Source organism: Solenopsis invicta, chromosome 1, assembly GCF_016802725.1.
Source record: "Solenopsis invicta isolate M01_SB chromosome 1, UNIL_Sinv_3.0, whole genome shotgun sequence".
NCBI lineage: Eukaryota > Metazoa > Arthropoda > Insecta > Hymenoptera > Formicidae > Solenopsis > Solenopsis invicta.
Window position 1 is genome coordinate 5,894,675 of NC_052664.1, and position 27,705 is coordinate 5,922,379.

The window sequence follows — 27,705 nt, forward strand, 5'->3', positions numbered from 1 at the left end:
TCGGGGGTGCATTACATAGTTATCAATCGTTGTAATTTATTTTCACAATATTCGTAAAAAAGACATAAAATTACAAATGATATGCCATGCTATATGATACCATCTAATACTAATTAATAAAACGTGTTAGTTTTGTATTTCTTTTAAAATTAACAAACGTTTTAACTTTTTTCGTGCCTTTCTAAATTATCAGAAGAATATTCAAAAGTCTAATCCGTCGTCTTAGACGTTTTTACTACGAAAAATTTGTATAATCCATTTTCTTCTTACTCTAACATAACTCCTTTCATATATGAAAGCTTTTAGAAAAATATGGAATAAATATTGCGAATTGTTTTTCTGTCATATTTGACTAATCCTAAATTATAGAGGAGAAGGTGGTACACCCATTTACATTTTATTCAATAATTATGTTAATAATCGTCACTTTGTTAATAATACAGGGCGCCGTTTTTAGAAGTTTTTTTTGTTGTTTAAATAAAATTTATCATTTCTTATGTATTTTTGCACCCTGAACACGAATCCGGCAAGCAAATTGCTCCATCACGGCAGGTTTTCGAGAAAAGTGAGTTTAAACTGGTAAGGTAAAATGGTAAGGTAAAAATAATGACTTCTTTAACATTTTTAATCTCACTCTTCTAAAACTTCTGACAATTTGTTTACCAGATTCGTGGTCAGCGCGCAAAAATGCATAGAAAATGGTAACTTTTATTCATACAACGGAAACAAAATTGGCCAATGAAATGTTAGTCGTGGCGTGACCTCACACGTACAAAGATTAGCCAGTAAAAAAAAGGAGAGAGAGAGAAAAAAAAACAAATGGTGTTGACAAAAATCTATTTTAAAAGTCAAAGTTGACACTTTAAGATGGCGTAAGCAGAAGTATAAAAAAAAATTCACTTTGCTAGCAAAAAAATCACGAATATATCAAAAAGCATCGTTTTTGGCACATTTAACTTCACTTTTCTCAAAAACCTGACGTGACTGAGCAATTTGCGTGCTGGATTCAGCGGGCAAAAGTACATAGGAAAAGATAAAATTTTATTCAAACAACAAAACCACGTCGCCCAGCGTAATCAATATTTTATATTAAAAGTTAACAATATATTTATCAAAATGTTATTTAATATATTCTATTGTAGAGATTCATGCAATAGTTATTACTTAAAACATGATTTATAAAAATGTGACAACATCGTAAATAGCCTTTACAAAAATATTTCATCGCCTTTACACTTCATATGGACCATTTTTAGCCCGTTTTTCCATTATATCATATTGATGTCCGTTCCTTGCACTTTCAAGCACGCGCAGAGTATTATGAAGAAACATGACGAGTATACACGAATATGCATACGAGTATTTTTGAGATTGCCTCTTTTCAATATTCGTTTTTCAACCGTTGAGTGACAACATGTTAACATTATACGTTAATATTATACTCTTTTACTTATAAAATTAATATCAAGTATCAAGTATAAAGGAGTATTAACCTTCAAGGTCGATTATCTTTAAACGGTGAAATTCTTTTACTAATATCGAGACAGATTATCAAGTTGTTCAAGAGCTGCATTTTTGTTATTGGACACTTTGTGTCGAAATGTTCTAAAATTCAAATTGCAATCTTATTTTCTTCCTCGACAGATAAAATTGATTTTGGTCCTAGTTGAATAATTGTCGTTTCACGGTTACCTCGATTTTTTAAAAACAAGGTGCTCTTAGAAATATTGTACTGTCATGATGTTTCTATCTTGTACCTTTTTGTAATAATTTTAAGGCATTATTATTAAAGTTTTTTAAAATGTTATCCTTAAATTTTGAAACGGGTAAGCCAAAATTTAATCGATGCTCGTAACAAAACAGAAGAAAAGATTCGAGCTTAGTCGGTTGAAATACAATGTTATAGAAAAGTAAAAGAAAAAAATAGATACTTTTTTTGATAATGTGAAAAACGATTTTTTTCTCTAATAAAGAATCGCTTATTATTTGCACAATAATTAAATCACATCTTTATAGACACAGAGCCATGTCACATTTTTTGTTCAATAAATAGGACATACGATTTTTATCATATTTATGGCTAAAATAATTTACAACTAACACGAATAACACATTTAATAATAAACTTAATTACAGGAACCGTTCAGTTATAGTATGTGTTTATGATAAACTAAAAATTTGGATTTTAAGAAACCTAAGAAAAAATGATTTTGTGGCAATTACTTAACTGTCCAACCACCGATACATTTACCTTACAATGTCTTTTTGATGTCTTCTGTCTTTTTATTGTACAATAATAATTATAATATTTTTTACCAAATTATTCTGATTTTAAAATGTGTAATGTGAGTGCTTATAAGTGTTAAACGATCAAATATTTTATAGCTGAACATACAGCTCAAATTTACACACAGCATATTTTTACCATTCAAAAATACTCATAATACGTTATTACTACTTATATGCAACACGCTTTAATCATTCATTTTCTCGGAAAAGTTCCTGTTTGCGATCTAAAAACGGGATCACCTTGAGTCAAATGCACGTTTTCATTACTCAAACTAACCGTTCTCGTGAGCTAAAGTGTTAAAATATTTTTAGGTAAGTGGGGAGGGAGAGGTTAAAGAAAAACAAGAGTAATAGTATGGGCCACCACAAAAATAAATTTAAAAATTGATTTTGTTTAATCCTCAAAGTGCACTCTACATTCCTAACCGTACAGTATACACACTGAGAATTTGATTTTTGCATTTTCAATTATTATTTTGTTATGAAATCTAAAAAAATATTAAGTTGTTATATAAATTTTTTATAAAAAATTTTGTGAGAAATGCAATAGTAGTGATATGCAAATTATACAAATTTATTTTAATAATGAAAATTAAAGTTGTTTAAAAAAAATCTTAGAAAAACTGCAACAGTTTGAAATTTTTCATAGTGCGAATTTGCACACTGTACACTTTAAGGATTAGTATTTTGTTACAAAAATACTAAAATTATATATTTTTACTTTTTCATGGTTCAGAATTTTCTTGCATTCAAAAACATGAGAGATGTTATTTAATCCTTGTTCAACATTACACAATAAGAAAATGATGTTTCTGAACATATTCTTTTAAAGTGACAATCGATTTATTAAAAAAATATTTCAATATTAAAAATCTCAATAGTTCCTATATTACGAGCACACTCACTTCTGTGCCCACATTAACAAAAGATTAATGCTATTGAATAACTTTGGTTAACTCGAAACGTGTATAGTCGAATAGAAAGTTAAATAACAAAATATTCGAGTGTATATACATTCGTATAATAATACACTCAAGTTTAAAAATAATGAGGAAGTATGTGTAATTGAGTGTTAAAATGAAAAAGGTTTGAAATGCTCAAAAGTAAAAATGTCCTATTTATAATCATTATCAGCTATTGTGTATAAGCATATTAGCGTCACTGCATAACAATACTAAACAAATGATTCCGCAAATAATTTTACTAGCAACTTGTTACATAATAATGGAAGTAATACAAGTGCTTATAACATTTACACGGTCCATAATACCACCTTCTCCTCTATATTAAACTTGCCTAAATACATCGGTCGTACGTTACGTTACCTCGAGTATTTTCTGCTGCAGCGCGTGTTGGCCATGCATGTTGGCGGTGTCGACAGTTGGTGCAGCGTGATAAGCGCCGGAAGTCAAGGTGGCCGTGGCCGCGGCTCCTCCGCCACCGGCGCCTAAATCTCGCGGTCGTGGTATCGGAGAGCCCGGCGTGTCTCTGGCCATCTCTATGCACATATAACAACAATATACATCCGATATCATGTCTCGATGTCCTAGTATGTTAATGAATGATCATTCCGTGATGCTTATATGCACCGATGTTCTTTATGTTCAAGCTTTTCGCGCGCGGATATCAATCAAATGCGTTCGCCTGCTGCATATGAACTCTCATAGTTTGCTTTTTGTAGAACGCTTCTTTCTTTTATATTGATCTTTTTATTACTAATATGATTAAATTGATACCAAATTAATTTTTTCTCGGCAAATTAATCTAAAATTAAATTTTCATGATTTCGATGATGTGAAATAAGCACTCCGCGATGCTTCATTTATGAACTAAATAAGCTAGACTAATTTGTGTGAGAAAGAAAGTATTCGTTGCGATCAATCGAAATTAGAAGTTATAACAACTGGTATTAAACTCAATTTTGTATCAAAACACTTCTCATCGTATTCTTTTCGTTACCGTTGTTGAAAAATCACTTTCACTCTTATTTACTAAGGTTTCAATAATTATTATCAATACTCTTACAATAATACATAACACGATAAAAAATTCACTTCCTGTTACCTAAGTGTTATTTCGATACCAATTCAAGGACACACGTCATGATATTATAATTCGCAGTTTTCTAGTCAAACGTATATTAAAAAGAGAAAAAAATTTATTAAAAACAGAAATCGTCTATGAAATATCCATAATTTTTCATTTTATCTTGTTTGAATTTTATTTTAAGATACTTTTAAAACATCACTGAGATAGGAAATGCCAAAGAAGACGCGAGGAAGATTCTCGCATATTAACGATGGAAAAAGTTGGAGTTTTTTGCACGCCGCTCGTTTACAAATCATTCGTTTCCAAACAAGTTAAACGACCAAGTTTCTCGGAAATGCGCGATTATCCCAATCACATCTTGCGTGTACCTTGACTTGTTTCTTTTTTTGGGTATTCGAGAGGTTAATTTCGGAATAGTTTAGCGGAATCGTAAAAAAACACATTCTACGAGAACGTGGGCCTTTCCTCCTTTCCTAGTGAGATCGGCTCATCGTGTCCGACTTGAATGATATCCGAAAGGAGGACACACCGCGTGTTTTTTTTCTTCCGTTCTCTCATAATACCTTACGATGCTCGAAGAGAAAATTGTGGAATTCGAGTGCGTCGGCGCGGCGCGGCGCGGCGCGGGCCGTGTTGCCGCGGTATGATATTTATCGCTTCGATACTCACTTGCAGTACGATAGCGCGGCTATTTTTAGCATTTATTACGCGCAACGTACACGCCATACACGGGTAGTCGCTTATCGTTTCCTCAATTTGCGCGTCTCTTCTATTTTTTTCTCCTTTCGCGCTTTTTCCAACTGTAACGTTGCTACATTTAGATTAAAAGATTCGCTCAGAAGACTCGAAATTTCAATCCGAAGTGAAGGGACTCACGGAGGAAGACATCTTCGGCCGCTTCATTCGTGACACCTTTTATCATTAAAGGTCTAAGTTCAACTCTGTTATATATCGCTAGGCATTTATCACACCGAGTCATCGACGTATTCGCGATTGTATCAACGAACAAAAAGGTAGTCTTAGAAACTTCTCTTTACGAACGAATTATGAAATTTCAAAGCACGAATGTCAATAAAACCATTCATAATTCCGATTACCGTACCGAAAGCTACGAGTTCACTTCAGTCGCTTCTTCTTCGCTGTGCATTTATAATCTTGAATTCCAAAATTGTTGCTCCAACGCACTTCACAATCGCCCTGCGTTCATCGCTTCACACGTAGGATAATTCGACGTGGCGTTTTCCCGCGTCTCGCGATCCCGGAGTCGATGGTGCGCTAGCGCGTGCGTGCAGAAAACGACAATAGAGAAGCGAGGGAGAGAGGAGGAACTTTATATACGCCGCTCGGCTCGGTAAAAGCAACGGTCAACTCTAAATTTAGCTCGCACTGGAAGCGATTACGCGAGCCTGGGAGCGAAGATGAGGTGAGACAAAAAAGGAGGAAGCGAGAGGGAGAGACTGTGCGACACAAGAGCGGAGAGAATTCAAGATTGTCCGATAGACGGATTGCAACTGAACAATCGCGATCAGAAATGGCTTTGATAATTTATTTAGTGCAGTGAGGCGCGTCGAAGCGGGGACTCGCGTATATTGGTTAATCATGAATGATTTAGTCAGTCTTCACAGAAAGTTTTCTCTTAAAAATCATATTAGTAATAGGACAACATTGTGTATTTCGAAGAATTTTATATAATTTTCTCTCATTAATATCTACACACATTTTATATTTTAACACAGTAAAATGTAAAATGTATTTTATTATTTTTTATTAAACTGTAGAGGAAAGTCTCAAATACTGGCATACCAATTCTTTGTTTTCAAGTAATATTTCTTAAACAAGAACTACAAATAAAACTTTAATAACATGAAAATAAACTAGAAAGTGTTTACTGTTAAATAACAATTAAATAATAATTTTTATAATATTGTTTTGTATTTTGAAATAATTGTTTTCGTAACCTACTTCCTCCTTCAAAAGTAAAAGAAAAAAACAAAGAATTTGACCCCTAAAACTAATACAGTAGGTAATAATGACAGAATTCAGACGTGGTCCTGGAGAACGAGTTAACTAAATAAATTGGTAAATTAAGCAATAAAATATATATTTATATAAGGTAGACCGAGGCTAATTGAACATATGGGTAAGTTAGTTATATGCGAATATCTCGTTAACCGTAGCACGTATGGATATATCGATGCCCGTGTAAGAAAACGCAGAGACGGAAACTAATGCACTGCATAGATTAGTCTGCGCCCATTCACTGTCAACGAGTGAATAACATTAAATTTTCGTTTCTGCAGCGATAAAAATAAAGTTAACAGGTGATTAGTCTTTTTTGTCTGTGAGGTTATTAAAGTTATTAATAAATACAAAATTTTTTTTTTTTACATAAGTCATTAGTTTTTAACTATAATCTTCAAAAAGTTATTTATAACTCTTTAGTTATAAATAAATGTTTCAGCCAATGTTTGCTTTGGGGCTAGTTGGGCTATTTAACCTCACTTATAAACACAGGTTGCTAGGTCTCTAATATTCAACCCTTCTCTCCGATGGAAAACAAGAAGTTAAACTTTAATAATTATATATAAATTTAATTGTCATTGATAAATCAAATATTTTTTTTGTAATTTATAAAAAGTTTATTTTTTTTTAATTATTAGAAAATTTATATTATGTTAACAATTAGAATTTATATTTTTCTTTTTGTAAAGTTGTAAAGCTTCAGATTTGTTATTTTTATTAATAACGCATTTAGGGAAAGAATATTATAAAATTATCTAAAGAGAGACGAAAACTTTAATAAAAAATGTAACTGATACACGATTCTTTTGTTTTTTTTAGTAATCTTTTTTGATAATTATCTTCATGACTCAACTTACTCTTCAATATAACTCAACATGATGAGATGCTATATGATGAGATGCTATTAAACAACTCTGACTCTGTATTCGACATCAATTTGTTCTCATTTACAAAATATATTAAGACTTTACAAGCGCTTAATTATTGAGCTAGATAAATATGCAAGGTTTTAAAGCAATTCTCTCTTACTCTATCATAACTGTGTAAAAAAATTATAAATTTAAATAAAAAGTGGCTCAACTAGCCTTGGTCCATCACTATATCCTATTAAACGATAAAGTGTATAAAATTAAAAAACTAGAATTAAACTCTTCCATTTTAAACATTTTTTTAGGCACCTTATTATTACAGTAGATCTCGCGTTCGACGTTATTTTTTTCTTTTTTAAAATATTAAAGAAAATGTGAAAAAATTCATGAAACAACAAGGCTATGCCAGTATGCCAAGGCAACATTCCTGTATTTAAAATTCAATGATTTTACAATATTATAGTTAAATAGTTTATGATTTTTTATTGTTTTAAATAGAATAAATACCAGGTAGTGATAAACATATACAATATTTAAATATAAATCTTACATATAATAATTTATATATAATAAATTTTATCATGCAGCATAATAGTGTAAATTAACGCACTGTTTATGTTATAGTATAAACGTAAAATCAATAGATTTATGAAGTATCGCAAACTCTCCACCACCATTTTGGTGTTTCAAGTTTATTCATTCGAAACTTGTGTATTTGTATAAACGTATTTTGTGAGTGGAAAATAAATCTATAAATTAGGTAAATCCATTAAAAAAATTTGTATTCAGTTTGTTTATGAACAAAGGAATATGTATGAATGTTTAATTATGTATTCTTTAGTCTAAAATGGATTTATTAATCGTTGAAGTCTCAGAGAATTAAAAAGCATGAAGATACATTTAAGTACAGTTCAAAAAATAAAAATATACATCAACGCATATATGTAGGCAATAACCTAGTATTATTCTGTTTATTTCTTTATATACGATACTGTTAAATGCATAGAATACATAACTTTTGCACAGGTTAAGATTGCTGCAGCTAATGTGTAGATAAAATAGTGCATTATGTATATTTTCCGTTAGTATGACTCTAAATGCTAAAAAAATACATATGTCATTGCGGTATTTTATAAATCTAGTGACTTTACTGATATAAACAGTTCAGATATAAATAAACAATAAAATGCTAATACAGAAAAAATAGTAGCACATAAGGCAGGAGATAATTTCAAAAATACCGAGGCCGAATTTCATTAGAATAAGTATCTCTTTCAAAAGATAATAGGGGAGACCAAGGCCATTTGGAACATTTTTTTCTTTCTGTGCCTCCCGAGTCCTGTATTCATATATCAGTACAAAATTACCTTTCAAAAAAAAAAAAGGTAAAAAAAAGCGCCTGTTTTTGTGCGCGCGCGCCTAAAAGTCTTTATTTTTTTAATCAAAATGATATGTATTAATATTTTCTACAAAATCTCTTATTCAAACCTAAGTGGTATTTACTTAAAATAAATATCTTGAAATTGTGTAATAATAAAAATGATATGCGTTTGTTAAAAAAAATGTATGAAATCTTTAAAGTGCGCCTGTTATAAAGAGAATATACTTTTTCTACAAAACCCAAGTGGTAGTATTTGTTTCAAATTATAAACATTTTGCCTTAGAACATTTCACAATGCTGTATAGTAATTTTTCATTAAGTAGTTTATAAAATATCTTTGGTATATTTAAAAAATTCTTATCGTCACTCATAATATTTGATAGATTGCCAAGTTATCGCATCCTTATCATCAATACAACAAGTAGTAAAATTTGTTGCAAATTTTGCAGTAAAATTTAAAGATCTTTATTTTCTTATTATCTTAACTCTTAAACATATTTTATCCGAGGAATATTACGTTAACACATCTCTTGTCTGGTTGAACCCACTCAATTTAAGAAGATATAATTTTGGTTTCAATCAATATTTTTCAACAATCTTTTTTTTAAGTAAAAGTTCAGAACCTCAGAAATGTGACTGCACAATCGGCATTACCAAAAAATGATTTATTGCAAAGTTATAAAGGAAAACTATTAAGCAAAAATAAAAAAATTGTTCAAAAATTCACTTTTCCTTTAAAAAATCTTATCTTTGCAACAAAAAACTTTTAAAGACTTCCAAATACAGTGTTTTAAAGCTAAAGTCATACTAAAAAAAAAAAAATTATGGCATTATCATTCCTTTTAAAAAGTATAATATACAGGGTATCCCATTTAAAAAAAAAACCACCTCGATAAATCTTCAATGAAGCATTTTCAGCAAAAATGTTTCAGATAAAAGCTGTCAGTAAAGGGTGGATTAAAAAATCAAGGTGGATTTTTTAAATGGGACATCCTGTATAACAAGGAAAACGTGAGGTATTTTTGAATAATTCAAAGTATTTAAAATTAAAAATTGATGTGTTTCATAATATATTTCGGACCTCACGCAGAAGCCCTTTTCTCCACAGCACTATATAGTATTCTAACTTTAGGTAGAGTACATGCGAGTAAAATACGGACAGATCTGTTTGTCCAATTTTTAAATATAAGATTACTCATTAAAAAGTTACATTCACAATGGTAGTCCCACAGACCCCAACAAAACTTTACTGTCGTGCCATTTGAATTTTAGTTGACCAAAAAGTTGATCAACTATATCAATCAAAAGGAAAGAATTCAACCTTTTTTACGACCAACTGCTGCCAAAAGTTCATTAATTTAATAATAAGAATAAAAACAGTTCAAAAATAAAAACTAAAAATTTAAAAACTTAAACAAATTTTAAAAAATAATAGAAATTAAAAATTTAAAAAGCTGCTTAAAAAAACAATATTTAAAAAAACAAAACTTAAACAAATTTAAAAAAATAAAAATAAAAACTATAAAAGATTGTTTTCAAAAGTTTAAAATAAAAATTAAACTAATTATTGAATTACATAAATAAAACTGTAAACTAAATCAAATACAAATACTTGACATTTAAAATTATTTTATTTTATTATTTAATAATAAATTAGACTTAACTAACAGTCGGGAGACACCACGCTGAATGATAGATATAATATTTGGTTGTTCAGAAAGCAATTTCGTTTTTTTCTTTTTTTTTATGAAAATGAAAGATAATTTTTTTATAGTAAATAAATATTTAATTGAATTATATTGTCCATTCCGATCCAATATCTTTTGCCATCTTTCTGGCAGTAGCACGATTCCACGCTCATAAAATTTTTGTTCTTTGCTGGCAAAAAACTGATCCAGATGATTTTTAACTTCCTCATTTGAAGTAAAGGTTTTACCGTCTAAAAAATTTTGTAAAGACCGGAACAAATAATAATCAGAAGGTGCCAGATCTGGAGAATATGGTGGCAGTATATCCCATCCAAGCTGTAAAAGCTTTCGACGAGTTACCAAACTTGTATGAGGTCTCGCATTATCTTGGTGGAACACTATACCTTTTCTATTGATCAATTCTGATCTTTTCTGTTTAAATAAATCATTCAATTTGTCCAGCTGATAACAGTACATTTCAGAATTGATCGTTGTGTTGTCCGGTAGAAGCTAAAAAAAAAAAAAAAAAAATTCCTTTGAAATTCCACCAAACAGATAGCATCACCTTTTTTTGATGAATATCGAAGGCTTTGAAAGTGCTTGGAGCCAATTCATCTTTTTAACTCCATAATCTCTTGCGTTTAACATTATTGCAGACAACCCATTTCTCGTCCCCACGATGCGCTTCAAAAATGGATCATTTTCTTGACGTTTGAGAAGCAAATCACAGAGCACAGATTTCTTTCCGTAAGAACATGAGGAACTCATATGTCGAGCTTTGAGATTAAAGCTAGACGTTTCAAATAATCATAAACGGTCGAATTCGATAAACTTAATCTCTCAGCAATCTCACGAGTTGTTATTCGCCGGTTTGCATGTCTTTATTGTGTCTTCATCAGCTTCAACTGACCTTCCAGAACGTGGTGCATCTTCAACATCAAAATTGCCGGATCGAAATTTTGCAAACCAGTTTTGGCACTGGCGTTCTGTCAATACATCTTCTCCATACACATCGGATAATTTTCTTCTTGCTTGAACAGCATTTTTACCTTTTCGATAGTAAAAAAGTAAAATATGCCAAAAATGCTTTGTACTTTCCATATTTGATAGGGCACCAAACAAAAACTACTGCGTAGAATCAATCAAACTTTTCCACAAGCAAGCCTTGCTATATCAGCTGTCAAAATATATAATGATTATTAAGTGTGAAGTTGCCCTCTGTTGGGAAAACACGAAATTACTTTTTCAACAACCCAATATTATCCTGAATAGTTATAACATTTTTAATGATTAAACCGTAGTACAGAACTGAACAATATTAATGTAAAAAACAAAAAACAAAAACATTTTTTAGAATTGTATAAAAAAATAAAACAAACATTCTGTAACTATAATACAGGAATATCTAACACAATTATGAAATATAATTATAAGTAATAAAACAAAAAGCTAAATTTTGAAATGTCAATAAAAATTAAAAATAACGTAAAAAAATTTTCAGTTTACATTACTCTATAATTCTTATTCTCTATATAATTCATAACCAGAGATAAAATTATCAATAACAACAGTAATAATTGCACATTTTTACCATTAGAAACAGAGAGTTTATGAAAAATGCGTTTCATCACTTAGAAAGTAAAATTGATAAGAATATAGAAAAATGTTGTTTTATCCTATGCATCAGTGTAGAAAATAATTATAACCTATTTGCGCATAAAATTTTAAATACAATAAATTTTGTCAATATTTTAAATAAATTACTATCTTGCTGTAATTTTATCACGATTGTTACATTGAATCTGACAGTTATTTTAAATTTCTATGCTAAATATTTTCGTACTTATAACACGTTAAATTATCATTGAGTAAATGCAATGTGGTAATAAATAAGATTTCTTATTACATTTGTGTTTATATCTTTTTCTCATCAAGATCAAGTTGAACCGTCTCTCTGATTTCTCATTCAGCCTTTACTCATATTCTAATAGTATGACTGTCAAAAAAATTTGCAAATTTTTCCCTTTCTTTGTTTAAGTTATCTATTATTTATTTAATCTTATTTCATATTGTGAGGAATTGCTTTTTCCTTTATTTTTCGGACAAAAGCTACACCTATAATATAAGCTAAAGTATAAAAGTTAAAAGCTAAAGGCTAAAGATTAATAGATGGCAAATGTAGATATTTGATATTCATTCAAGATATTATTTCTACTTTCTTTAGAATAACAGTTATCGAGTCAACATGAGTGTCAATAAGACCTTTCAATAAAACTTTTGTGCGAAAGATAAAGATCTTTTTGAAATGTACGTTTATTGCTTAAAACATCATTTCAAAATCTTATCGAAATCTTATGCAATTTCTCATTTATGCTATGACAAGTCTAACAAATGCTTATTGTAAATTTCTTAACAATATAACAAAGCTAAAAATAAAGAAAATTTTATAAATGAATATAAATGAACTAGATATTAATTTAGAAAACCAATTATTTCTGCTTAATGTTGATTGTTTTCTTTAATTACCGTGGTGTTGTGTATTTAGAATTCTTTTCACCCGGTCAAACAATCAATGAGGAATACTACTTGCGTTATGAAACATTTGTGAGGCAATCCGAAAAAACGACCAGATTTATGGAAAAATAATTCATGCATTATGCATCTTCTCACATACCGATAATTTTTGAGAAGATATTTACTCCATTTTACAATTCCTACTTTTTAATTTTTTATTAAATTTAATTTTTTATTAAATATAATTTTTAAATCCATTTTTCAAATATATAATGAAATATAAAGCTGCAAAAAATACATTTATTTTCTATTTTGAAGCTATGATGTGGATATTAATGCAAATTATATTTATGTACAAAAAGTTTAATAATTATAATTTATTTCGAAAGAACAGCGGTAAAAAATGCTCGTTTTTTAAATGATAGCTTATGATAAGACATTAATCACAGATTAAATTTACGTTGAGCATACGGTTTCAGAGATATAGATCGTCAAAGTAATCACCCACCTACTAAGAAAGTATGATACTAACAACGCTTTATAGCACAAATTTTGGTTGAATCTTGTCAAAAGTCGACACCCATGGGTTCTTTAAATTACTGATTTAAATTTGACAAATCTGATGTCAAATTTAAAAAAATTTAAGATGGCGAAATTAATATGGCGGACTAAATACTGAAACAATGGCCTAGTTTATACCGAGCGCTTAGTCCGCCGCCTATACTCTATATTAGACCCAAATAGGGTCGCAATAAGTCACGACGATGTAAACAGTTGTGGACTTGCTTGGGTCAGGAAACTTCTTCGCGATTCCTCATCTATCTTAGGTGCTCTCAGGCCGCCTGAAATAGCGCGTGTAAACGGAGATAGACTAAAGAGGCGCAAAGTGTATCAGTAAATCCTAATAAATGGCTTTGTTTTATGCAGGATTTATCATAGTGAGAGTCTCTCGCCACGAGGATTTACAATGCGTAAATCAACAGTTTGTTTAATAATTACATCAAATCTGAAGTAATGTAATATTCAAAATATAAATTAACCGAAAAATTAGCTCAATATTAATTCCAGCGCTTACACGATGTGTCTTATTTTAATAATATTATAAAATTGGATAGCACATCACCGAAAAAAAACAGCAATTTTTCGCAAAAAAGTAATTTTTAAAAAATCGAAATATATTTTTCTAGTTTTTTTCCAGCAATTTGAAAAAAGTGGGGAAAAAGTTTTTAAATTATACTGTACATACATATTCGCGCGATATGCTTATCGAAGTACTTTTTGTCTTGTTTGTCTTTGTCAATAGATGGTATTAACATGATAGGTAAAGTTTAGAGCCTAAGGTAGCCATACGTCTAAACGTTGTAAACGTCTCACAATCAGTAGTGACTTACTTTAGGTCACGGTATAGGTTAGTGCATAGGTCAAGTCGTATGATAACTGAGCCAATCATTCACTTCTATGGAAACGGTCCAAAAAAATATCAGAAAAATGACAATGTCACTGCTTCAAAATATTAGAATAAGCTTTTTGACATTGTACGGAAACAGATAAAACATCGTGAGCATCTTTAACTATTTCAGAGACTTCATTTTTTGTAAGTTTATTTGAGTGTTGTTTGATAAAGAAAACTTTTATACTATTGGATGTAATGGTATGTATTTATGAAGAGTCACGAAAACTGCAAAAGCACGTCTACAGTAAAAAGCTTCTAAATATAATAAATAAAACTATCACATTATCCTTTATACGTCCTTAACATATCAATTTTAATCTGATATTTATATGAAGAATTGCTTTTTTGAGAGACTGTATAACGAGCATGGCGTGAAAGTTGGTGGAATCCTTTTCTGTATGTTTATGGACGTGACCTCTATTGGGAATTAGGGGAGGACGGCGCAAATGTTCACCGCTGTCATTTGTTAGACGTGCTCGAAGTGAGGTCAACGCGTCGTGTGTGCATTCAACATTACTATGGAGATCGGGAAAGAAGAACAGTGAAGTGTAGTGCAGTTTTTGATTGCGGAAGGAGTGTCAGGAAGTGCAATTCATGCACAAATGTCAAATGTCTGCTGTGTATGGCGAACACGCGTATGTCACGTGCGCGTACATTTGCGTGGAATAAACGATTTTCTCGATGACTGGCAATATCGCTATGATAAACATCCGCTCATTTTGCTTTGAATTATTTACCGTTTTATTCGTTCTAAATATCGCCCCGGAGCAAAGTTAGGGACTATATAAAGAGAAGAGAAAAGCAAAATTAGGAAGAAAATCACTTTCTATAGAAGATTTAAACCTCTATAACTCAAAAATCTTTATAAAATAAAATGAACATTTTGTTCATTTTCTTTCGCTTTGCTGCGGAAAATCTCTATAAGACAAAATAAAATCTATCTTGACTCGAATTATTTGTCAAATATTTAAGAATATTATTTTATCTCTGCAACTTGAACACAAAATTAATAAGTATTATATTGCACAGTACAATATAATACTCGTTAACTTTTTCAAATCGAATTTCAACGTCTAAAAAATATGATTTTATCTTTTTTGCTTGTGCAACTTAGATGTTGTATACTGTTTCTATTTTAAAATTCTGAAGTGACAATTTTATTTTGTTATATATCATAAAGAATTGATTATTATACTGTAATCTCGATAACTCAAATCTCAAAAGAAGAGTTAAAATCTTTAAGTCATAAAGGTTATGACTTATCGAAGTTTTCGAGTAAAAGAGGATTAACTATAGTAATTCAACTTGCGGAGGCTTTGTAAAAGAGTTAATAATTTTAGACACGTTCTTGACTCTGAACAGTAAACTTGATTAACTTCACTATACAATTTTAATTTATTTATACACAATTGCGCTTGATTGAATAATGATATTCCTATTGATGTGTTTCACGTTGGTCCTTGACGGACACAATTGTTAACCGATAGAAGGAGAATACTACGGATCTGTCAACCGACTAATGATCTTATTTTTCAAAGATCGAGAATGTATCGGTAAATTTATTGGTAAATTATAATGCTGATGATGACTCCAAAGAAAGTCGAAACATTCATTCAATTGTTACATAAGGATACATAAAGAATAAACGTTATTCCGAGTTACGTACATACAAGCTTTCTTGGAAATTTTAAAAATTATTTACATATGGGGGCAGAGATTCTTTTAATACTTTATTAAAGACAATTTGCATGATGCCATGTACGCGTCTAAATACGAATAAGTTTTTAATTGTCTCTACTAACGCGCTTGTATGCATACATAAACCAGACCAGAAAATGTGTTTACGTATTTTACGGGATCAATATGTTTAAGGGTTAACAATTAGGTTAAAACAAAAGTTCATAGCGTTGTTTCAAGAAATTTAAAAACAATATTTAAATATTTGTTTACAGATTTATTTAACTACAAAAGGTCACCAATGAATAATCCTCCTAAAGTAGCACCTCCTTACTTCTTGGAAATTAAATATTGCATTGTATGAATACTGATAAAAAAACAGGATCTGCTTAAATAATTAGAAAAATAAAAACCCATATTTCGTTTATTCATGGTTTTTTTTTAAATAAAATCTCCTAAAAACAAATTCTTAAAAAGTAAAAATAAAATTAACAGATTTCCTCTTCAAAATTACATAGTTTAAATAATAGTAAGTATAGATATTGATCATATTTTATAATTGTACATGTTTGTAGCTTCCTAATACTGTTTTGTTTATATTTTTCTCTTTCATATTTTTCCTCGTAGTCTGGTTTTTAAAATATAAAATCGCTGTGCAACATAAGCTGGTAACACTTCTAGTAAAAATAGATCATAAATTGCTCCGTTAGGTTAGGTTTAAGTTGATGTCAACTTGACGACTAAAAAGAAAGATTGCCTATTAAAAATAGTACATCGTTGTTAACCTACAGAATAATCAAAGTAAAGTATCTAAAATAACAAAAAAACATTAACTCTGACTGTATACGTAGATCAACATGACACTAAAAGTTAAGGTTATCGTAAGTAAAGTTACTAGCTTTGTGGTCTGTTCTCACGGAGAAGTATACCGATGTTTATGTTTCAAATATAAAACACTGAAGTGTGGTACTCTTAAAATTGTCAAATTGATTGAGTTTGAATAGTATAATAAGTATAATAAAGAATAACCGCGGTTGTTGGTGCGTGATATTATAAAGATTTATTATCTTAACATAAAACGGAGAACGTTTCGACTCAGCTTCGAGTCATCTTCAACTACTGTTATTTTACGTTTCAGTTTTATCTTTTTAATTTTATGAACTTTATTGTTTAATACACAAAAACGTATTTTATTACTTTGTTTATCAATTTATTTCATAGTTAACTCCTCTACTACAAGGCCGTGCCTAAATTCTGCTATTGCTGCCTAGTGTGCTAGTTTTGGGATTTAATTTCTCAGATGCCCTTTTTTGGATTATATTGCAAAAACATTAATTATTATAATATATGAAACAGTATTATAAAAACTGCTATGTCATTTGGTAGTAAACACTTTTTGATTTATATTTGTCTTTAAAGTTTTTTAGCTTTTGCTTAAGAGATATTCAAAAACAAAATAATATTCTAGATTTGATGACTTTCCTTTATATATCACTATAAACTTTTGGTTTCCAAACCAATACAAACTTGAACGTCTTCTAATAAAACCACAGATAAGAATGTATATGTAACGATCTTTAGAACATATTTGTAGTTTTCTAAAATTATTTTGTTTATATATTTCTTTTATTTACATCATTGTGCGGTTTTAAATATAAAATTGCTACGAAAACCTGTACACTTTTCTGTTACTGACTATAATACTCAACTATAATATAAATATGTTAATGCACATTTGACAAAAGACTCATGTATTCTATTTCTAATAAATTTTCTATTTTTTAAACTGTTTACTTTAAAAATATTCAATTATAATCTTTCAATTTTATAAAATTTCTTTAATATATAGAAACATTTTACTTGGTTTATCAATTTACTTTATAATTAACTCCTTCAGTGTGTCTGAATTCTGCTATTATTGCTTACTAGGTCAGTTTTTGAGCCCAATTTCTCAAGCGCTTATTTTCTTATTACTTTACGAAAATATTATTTATTGCAAAACACGAAACACTGTTATAAAAAATGCTACATTATCTAATAGAAGATAATTTCCACTTTTAATTTATGTTTACAAAACTTTATTTTTAGCTTTTCAAGAAATATAGTGCAAAAACAAAATGATAAGACAGTATTGACGACGTGTAATATTATACACATGCTTATATGTAATTCTACAGGCAGCATATAAATAACTTAGAGATTAATTGTGTATCAAAAAGAAAAAGATGTATATTATTGAGAAGTTGAATACTAAATATTTAGTAAATAAAAAATTTAAATTGTGTTTAACTAAATAATGATGTTGATTGAACGGCAAGAATCGAAAGCTCTCTCTGGCTAGTAAATTCAAAATTTATAGTTGCGCAAACAGTTTGACAGTAATTTTCCGTTTTCCGCCTCCTATATCGATTATGGTTATACCGTCATTATATCATCATTACCGGTTATACCAGTTATACGAGTTATTACAACCTGAAAATAACATTTGTATTCCCGAAATCTATTCTCGCTATTTCGTTTTGTCCACAGTTGTAAACGGCTGTAAATTCAGCATTGCAATTGTATTAGAGATAAATTAAACTTATCGAACAATCCGTTTGGAAATTTTAATATAGCGTTTTCGAAATATATGAATTACTAATGAGATTGCTAATAGAACAAATTTACTGCTAATAGGATTAATAATCGGCGATCGGAGTAATATTTGTTGACCTGGACTATTTTCTAAATTAATCGCGTTTATTTTGAATAAAGTGCAATTTTTTAATTTTAATTTAAAAAAATTGCTGAAAATTATAAATCAAGTGCAGAATTCCAATATTTTAACTATTTTAAATAGTTATAAATTACAATTACACAAAGAAAAATAATTTGCTGTGGTAGCAAATTTTATGCTGTTGTAGCAAAATCTATTAGTTATTATGTGAAAAAGCAAGCAAAGACATTAGATAAAAATACTAATTGATATATGCTAAACATAAATTTGTTAATACTATACATTATTCCTCTGTAAGAACAAATTTATTGAACGAGTTTAAGTTCGTACAAGTCTAATTTGTATAAGAAGTATTGTATTTATGCTTTAATAACAAATACTTGCTAAGAATATATCATTTTGCTTTAACAACAAATTAACCTAAATTATAAAGACAAATACATTCATTACATTTTTTTCTATTTTAACAAAACAGATTCTGCTTTACCAATAAATAATTTTTTAAATTGTATCAATAATATTTTGTCGCTGTCACCGCATATATGCAATATAGCAAAACAATTTTGCTACAATAACAAAATTATTCACAAGACTGTCGTCTATCAGTGGATACGTCTAATTTGATCATACACTGTTTTTGACAATATAGTCAGAGTCCACATACGTTTTAAACTATTTTAAACATCTTGACAAAAAAAATTTTTTTAACACCTTAAAACAACTTCTTGACTGCGACAGTCTTGCGTTTAATTTCTTCCTTTGTTTTAATTTCGGATTTCTCTTACTCACTGAGGATGACCCAAACCAAGGATCGAAACGTTTAATATTTGTTAAATTTAATAAAGAATTGTTGTAACACATTAAGAACTAAAGTCGGCCCTTTTTTTCTAATCTTTTTGGTTGATGTCATTGATTTGGTGTCATAGAACCTTAATTTTGTTATAGCTTTAAAATTATTTACAGCTTGCATTGTTATTATATGAATTTTATACAGAATAAAAATATAAGATAAAAAAATATTCTGATGTTTTTTTTAAGTACAATTTTTTATATACATATATACAAAATTCGCATTTTTTGACGACCACTCTTACATAAAATAGTTTGAGTTATAAAAATAACATATTTAAATAATTCCTAATTTGTCTGTATAGAAAAAAGAAACTTTACGAATATAGATAGCAAAAATGCTCACCCTTCTGAGGCAGATGCGTGAAAGCGGACGTGATCTCGACACTTCTATAGCCCACGTCTTCTGAAACAAATTACAAGCGTTTTACAAAATCGACACCGACAGTTGCATAATAGTGGGAAGAATAATAGGGCGATTTTAGTTCTTATATCTTCATATGCAATCTACACCAATTTGCAAATAAAAGTAGCAATTCGCACGAGAAGCGTGAATAAATAATTGCGGCTGTCGATTGACGTCATCTTAGTCCAGACACGGAAAGAGATACCCTGGACTGAGGCAAACTATCGCGAACCATTATATCACGATTGATATCGGCGTCATACATTACTATTATTATCGGCTTATCTTCGAACATAAATTCTTGCAATTTTATGATTTTTATTTGATCTTCACGTATGCGCTGATAATCGAATAAAAAGTTTGATCTCGATATTTGTATTCGATAAGAATCGAGGCCGGATCTTTGATTGTATGTGCGTGTGAGATATTACTAAGCATAAACCTTTCTGTGTAAATTTTATAAAATTAAATAAGTTTTATGTTTTAATATTAAAAAATGGTAGAGATGTTTCCAAAAATATGAAATATTTAATTTTCTGTCAATTAAATAAAACACAATTTTTCTATTATGTTATTCTTTATATTTTATAAAAGTGACAAATAATAAAATCTAAAAAAAAAGAAAAAGGAGTTATAATTTCGACCGATTTTGAACCTCAAATTTCATTCAAACTTATGAAAGATTATATTTTAAGGTAAATTATATTCAATTTGAATAATTCCAACTCAAACGGAGATATTTAGTGCGGTGGTGTTGCCATTTTACTTAAAAAAATCAATATTTTGTACATCTGTACGTTGCATCAAAAAACCATCCAAAAAATCGTGGCAGTCGTATTGGAAAATGATCTGAATCATTCTGAAATACCAGAATTTTTTTAATTCTCTTTGCATTAGTGCCGATACTCTTGCATTAATTATTTAAACCCTGAAAATCTCTTCTTTTCATAACAACTGTTCAAAATGTCCATCGTTCATTGTGATACATGCTCTCATTTGCTCCAATAAATTTTCTTTCAAATTTATCAGCACAAAAATAATTAATTTACTTTTTTCAAGGCAAGTAAATGTTTTATTTCAAGGAATAATTTTAACTTTGTAAATTATTAAAAATCGAAAGTAAATTGGCTATAACCGATCATATATTTATATTCAACAGGCATTTGAAATGATTCATTTTACCCTACAAATCCATTGCCGGTCATTAGTGTGCTGAAATAGCGCATGGTAACAGCACTTCACTATAAAAATAACCTGTTTGTTATTATCGAGCACAGTCTATACGTCGGATAACGTGCACTATGTATGTAATGCACTAATTTCTTTTCAAGTAACTTCTTCAAGTCGCCGAATAATTAACCGGCAATAATCAATACTAACAAACCGATAGTAATTAATAAACCGTTCATTCGTAAATCAATCAAGTACGTGAAAGTGATGATACGTAATACAATTTGTGAAACAAAAACTGGCTTATTTGATTATTTTGGTGTGTAGTCATGGTGTAATCACAATCCTACCATTTTGAAACGTGTGATCTCAATCCTGTACGCAATCATAAAATTCATTCTATGTGTTTCAAGCTACATCTCCATTATAAAAACATCTAATCTTTACAAGGTAAGACATAACAAGTGAATGAGTAAATGAGAAAGAGAGAGAGAGACAGAGAAAGAGAACATGTGCATAGAACAATATTCATGTGTAGCATGCAACCGTTTCGGATTGGACAGTGAGATGCATCGCCTCTGTATACCTTGGTACCTTGCATACTCCGTGATTCGTGAACTATTTCTTTTTATAATTTGAAAAATAAAAACAAAATTTTCGTAAAGAAAAAATCATCTTAGAATCAAAAGTGAGGAATACGTCTTTACAAGGATACTAGGGTCGTTCTGAATTACCGTGCATGAGTGCATGTGTGCGTGCGTGTGTGCACAGGGGAAAGTGGAGTAAGACGGAGTAATTAAGGTTTGATGAAAAAAATAGGTTAGGTTTTCATAATCAACAAATCATCTCTTTTTCTTAAATATTTTTTGGATATCAATCTTTCAAGATAACTATGGTTAAATAAAATCTTCAGAGAATTAGGATAAGGTTGCCGAAATCGCACTACTTTTGACATAAAGGCTTATAACTAAGGAATTGTGAGAAATATTTTTAATCTTTTTACGTCATAATAAAGTACAACATTTCTCCTTTCATATTTATTTTTTTCAGAATTTTATGTATTGTCATAAATTTTTAAATGACGATTTTTAAGAAGCGTTTAATAGTGCGATTTAGGCAACTGGTCTCCTAAATCGCACCACAAGTTAATATTACTCTTTCTGTAGTAAAACGACACTTTTTTTTGCTAGATTCTTTCTTCTCGAACAAAAATGCCTTAGATAAGCATAATTTTATTAATGTTGAAGGTAAATACTGTAAATACAATTTCAGTCAATGTCATGATTTCAATAATTTTTCAATAATATTGTAATAACATTATTACATTAGGCAATATTGTTAAGATATATGCTTATATGATTATTATATTTGATTTTATATATATAGCCACGATCAAAGCAATGGTGTGATTTAGGAAACTAAGGCATGGTGCGATTTAAGAGACTAAACCATTTTGTAAAACTTTATTTATTTAATTTACAAATAAGAGTACAAAGTTATTTGATCTTTGCTAATCTAATTTTAATAATATTGTGATCATTACAAATTATCGAAATTTTGATTATTTTACCTTTATTGCAATCAAGCTACAAAATGTGTTGTAAAATAACAATAAATTTATTGCTATTTTTCAACACATTTCGTAGCTTGATTGCAAAAAAGGTAAAATAAATAACTGAAGTTACCATTTTTCTAAAAATATTAATTACAAAGTTTCTATTGTTTTTAACGTGTTGAGTTCAATAAAGGATAATGATAATGTTATGTAGTTCTCAAATAATCCTGCAAAGAGTATACAAGTATTGTAATTGAATTTATACGCAAGGTGATGCGATTTAAGAGCCGGTGCGATATCGGCAACCTTACTCTATAAACTTTTAAGGAAACTAAAAAAGGGCATTTCTTCTCATCATATCTGATGGCGAATGCGCTGGGACGAGAAATAAATCGATTAGGGCTTATCGAACTAGATAAACACTTTTATTCAATCGTGAAATACAAGCTGTGTATAATATCCTTTAAGGGTATTCCTACAGATAAGATAGAGTACACTTTAAAACCATAAATACAAAGTAGAAAGTGTCTTCTAGCAGATTTTACATTGGATACGTTCCAAATTTGTATATCAAGCATATAGAACATTTATATTCTATTTGTCCTTGTGTTCAATTTAATGTTCGTAGGTAAAATGAAACAAGAACAAATTATTCTCTATGTGTTTTTAATGCGCAATTAGGAAAAGACCTATTATGTCGAATGTCTCAGATTCACATTATACGGTCGAAAGAATGTTTTTTGTCGATTTATACACCTTATCTTGATTGTATTGTTTTTACCATGTGCGGTCGTGTATTGTGGTGAAGCAAAATTACTTTCTTTTTTCAGACTAAAGGGCCTTTTTTCCTCAAGTGCGTTGCTTAATCTAATCAATTGCTGCTAGTAACGTTCAGATATGATAGTTTTACCGAGTTTCAGCAATTTATAGTAAATAACGCTTTTCTGATCATACCAAATACACAGTAACACTTTTTTGCGTGAATGTTTATTTTTACGGTACTGATCGATGGCTTATCCAAATACACCTGCGTTTTTCGCTTTTTCGGATTATCATAAAGTATTCATTTTTCATTACTAATCATTAACTAGTGTAAAAGTCCTTCTTGAATCTTGACACGGCAGAAATATAATCAAAGCGTCTCTTTGTTTTCAGGACTAGGCACATGTAAATCTAATGACTCACTTTTTGAATCCTATCAAGCTTATGTAGATGTTTCGAAATAGTTTATTGAGTCTCTGTAAGTGCATTTACAAACTCTAATAAAAGTTGTTTCAATTCTTCGTCTTCATTTTTTTTCAGTTGTTCAGGGCGTTCTTCATCTTGGAGATTAAAATTACAATCCTAAAACTTATAAAACCACTTTTTACATGTATTTATAAGACGCAGCATTTTCATCTACTGATCAAATCATTTCCTTAGCCCGGCCAGCACTTTTCTTTAGTTGAAATGCGAAAAAAAGAATGTCTTAGATACCGTTGGAATCATATCGCTTTTACTACTATGTTTTGAGATTATCGGCAGCAGTATTACTTCTCATTATACCTCGTTTTAAAGGTAAAATATGACGCTCTAAAACGACTATACAGTAGAAAAAAATTTGAATAGGTGCTGTAATCGATAAAATGTAAAGACCGAGATTTAAATTGTACAGCTATTATATAGAAGAAGGTCGGATAAGGCAGAATGGTAGGGTAAAACGGGATATCCCCTGTATCGAGTGATTCAAATGCAGAAATCAGAATCGAGTATACGCATTAGATGTGACCCCTCATTCAAAAGTTACCCACGAGTTAGCAAAGTAGTTGCGTTATTAAGTTAGACAATAATTTATATTTTTTGTGATTTTATTTCCTTTGACTTTATCTCACTTTTTCACTTATGACTTTAGTATTAAATTATAGTAGCTCTCTTGTGAATACATGTGTTTTTAAGACAAAATTTAATACGTTATAACGTAAGAATGTTATTATTTACTTTTTTAAATAGTGTTTAAAAAACTATTGGTATTATTTTGATTAGAGAAAGGGCAAGATAAGGTACAGAAAAGTAGAGTAATTGTGCGCAGCGAGATTGTGCATATCCTGTCTGGCAATTGATCACATTCACTCGCACAGCAATTTTTCTCTTCGGACAGTCAATTAGCAATCGGATGTCATCCGAATAAACTTGTGTCTGATAACCTCACCTATGATAACTGTAATATCACTTTGTGTTCCGGTTGTTAAATAGTGAAAAGAAAAAGCTTGTCTGCTAAAAGAAATAAATCATTGCGATCTGCAGGACAATACATAATCAAAAAAAATAAGGTGTATAAGTCGACAAAAAAATATTAAAATTCTTTGAATCTGAGACATTCAACACAATAAGTCCATTCCTAATTGCACATAAACTATAATTTGTTCTTATTGTTCATCAAACGTGCAAGTTCAAAACGTACCCAATATAACATCTTTTTAGGTTATGTTGCAAAAAATATTAATTATTATAAAATACGAAACAATATAAAAACTGCTATACCACAAGATAGAAGACATTTTCTACTGTGTATTTACGTTTTTAAGTTTATCCCATCTAGCCCACAAAGATACTTTGTCTTGCTTTACCCGTAAGGCAATATGGGGAAAATACCTCTTTTTTATTTTTCTTAAATAAAGTTTGTAATTCTTAAAAGTTTTTTTAAATAATAGCTATATGGAAAGATAGATATCTAAAGAATATTTTAAAAATAAAAATGATTGGTTAATTATAAAAACCTAGCTTTTATTCACTATGAAAACTTAACTACTTTGTTTTATTCCACCCTCCCCTACCGCAAGAGACTTAGCAGATCATTTATGCGTTAGGTTATGTTGGAAAATTCTCCCTTATGTGGCTTATTCACTAGATGTCGCTTTGTCGAATCGTCACCTATTTCGATCGCTTGAACATCACTTGGCTGATGATCATTTTAACAATTGACGAGGTCCAAAAGAACATCAATGACTTTATCAAAACCAAGTTTTTTTCGCGAGAGTATTCATCAGTTGTCCAAAAGATATAGTCATAAAAAATAATAAAGATTATTTCGAATATTAAATTGTACTTGCTTTTTGTGAATAAACTTCGAATTTCATGAAAAAAAAGGCACTGAATTAATATGCACACCTAATATACATATATATTTTTTCTAATCTATATTTTTCATTCGTATTAAATGAATTCTTATCCTGCAAACATATTACATAAAGCGCTTTCCGCAAGAAAAAAAATAACTGCAAGATGCATTATGTGCTATCTATTGCATTAATCTTCGGTGCACTAGTCGCAAATCAAGCTGCCTCGTGATTAGATAAGTCACACTATCATCTCCTTTTCATACGTTTGATACAAAACATTTCGCTTGCCGCAAAATGACGTCGTATCATTCTTAGGTCTCAAATAGTGACAAGTAAGCCAATAAACGATAGACGTTATTGTCATAATAAAAAACGCAATAATTATCGAGTTTTTATCAACCCGTAACTCGTATTTAAGGATACCGTAACTCGTATCTTGTCTATTATTGAACAATCACTTAAATATTAAAAAAAGTTTTTGAACAATTTAAAATTTCAGTAATTTAATCATCAGAGCAAACTCCTTTACTTTATTCCATTGAACAATATAATTTATATTTCGACTCGCATTAGCTGAATAGATTTAATAATTTAAATAAATTTTTTATTTTATTGACAATGTTCTGGAAAATTATTCATTTTTGTAAAAATTTTGTTAAAGTCAATTTTTTAACATTATTTAAATAATTAATATTTAATATTGTTTCAAATTTATATTAACATTTATAAAATTTTAATATTTTTATATTCTTTTAAAAATACTAAAAAATTTTGCAAAAAATAGCAATTAACTTCTAATAAAAAAAAAAGAATGTATTATTTAATTAGGCTAAAATATTAGTAATTGCATCACTTTTCAATTAGTATATATAAATATTAAAAAAAAAGATTGATTCTATAGTGATAAAAAAATTTATTTTTAATCAAGAAAACCTACTTTATTTGTAGATATTGCAAAATTGTGCACTGAGAAAAACGTTAAATTGACTAAATTTTTAAACTTGATTAAATTTCTTCAATTCAAGTATTTGTATAGGGAAGGATGGAGTAAATCGGATCTATTAGTAGTTTTTGATCTCTATGAGGTGCAAATAAAGTTCGACCGTAAAACCGAGAGTACCGGTGGTAAGATAATTTAATTCTCTTCATTTTTGTTTCAGACCATTTTGACGTATCTCTCAATTTAATGTTGCACTATAAACTAAATGTAAAAACGCTTTTTCTAGTCCCACTGGTTTTAAATCACCCCCTGATCTAAATCAGACACTCCTATTTTTATCGACTTTTAGAAATAGAATTTTAGAAGATTTTAATGAGTATTTTTTAGTATTGAGTAAAAACAAACAATTGGACAAATAAAATTCTTTTTCAGACAAAAAATTAGGCGGTTTATATAATTAGAGCTGAAATCAATAAAATTCAATTATTTCGAGTTTGATGACTCATAATATTTTACTAATTTAACATTTCTAGGTCCAGATCTGGTCGGTCATCAGATTGTAATTCCAATGTAGTGGTCCAATTTGGAAATGGGTTTTTTTAAATTTTAGTACAAATTTTACAATAAACTGCAAAAATAAACAAAGAACGCTCGATTTTTGAATTCTACACCCTTTAATTATATTAAATTATATCAATTACCTTTCAAAACTTTAATACCTTTTAAATAATGATTTACAAGAAATATCTACTTTTAAAAAATTTTCGCATAATGGTTAAAAATAAACATTCGCGTCTATTCTGTGTATGCATCAGTCATATATTATGACAGCAAGCTGTCAAACTGCTGTCACATATACATGTATATGTTCGGTGTTTTATAAGGATTTTATATTAGAAAAAAATTCTATAAATGGCACGCAAATTTGTTTAACCGTATTCATTTAAATTAAAAAAATCCTATTTGAAATAAACCTCACTCTAGCCTATTAAACTCAAATATATAAAATACTTGAATTTTAAATAAATT

The 27,705-nt window shown here is 29.4% G+C and overlaps 1 protein-coding gene across 8 annotated transcripts in view; it reads right to left on the reverse strand.

The window, feature by feature from the left end:
- Nucleotides 1-27,705, reverse strand: part of LOC105205743 (histone deacetylase 4) — a 232,228-nt gene that overhangs the window by 122,978 nt on the left and 81,545 nt on the right. For 4 of the 8 annotated variants that reach the window (XM_039448576.1, XM_026139273.2, XM_026139272.2 and 1 more), the window contains exons 3-4: nt 19,854-19,913; nt 3,615-3,787 (exon numbers count right to left, since the gene is read on the reverse strand). In XM_039448576.1, coding sequence (XP_039304510.1) covers nt 3,615-3,787; nt 19,854-19,913 — 233 coding nt within the window. Of the gene's footprint in view, nt 1-3,614; nt 3,788-5,440; nt 6,987-19,853; nt 19,914-27,705 lie in introns of those variants that run through there. The other 4 variants (XM_026139271.2, XM_026139274.2, XM_039448566.1 and 1 more) reach the window with 4 other exon arrangements.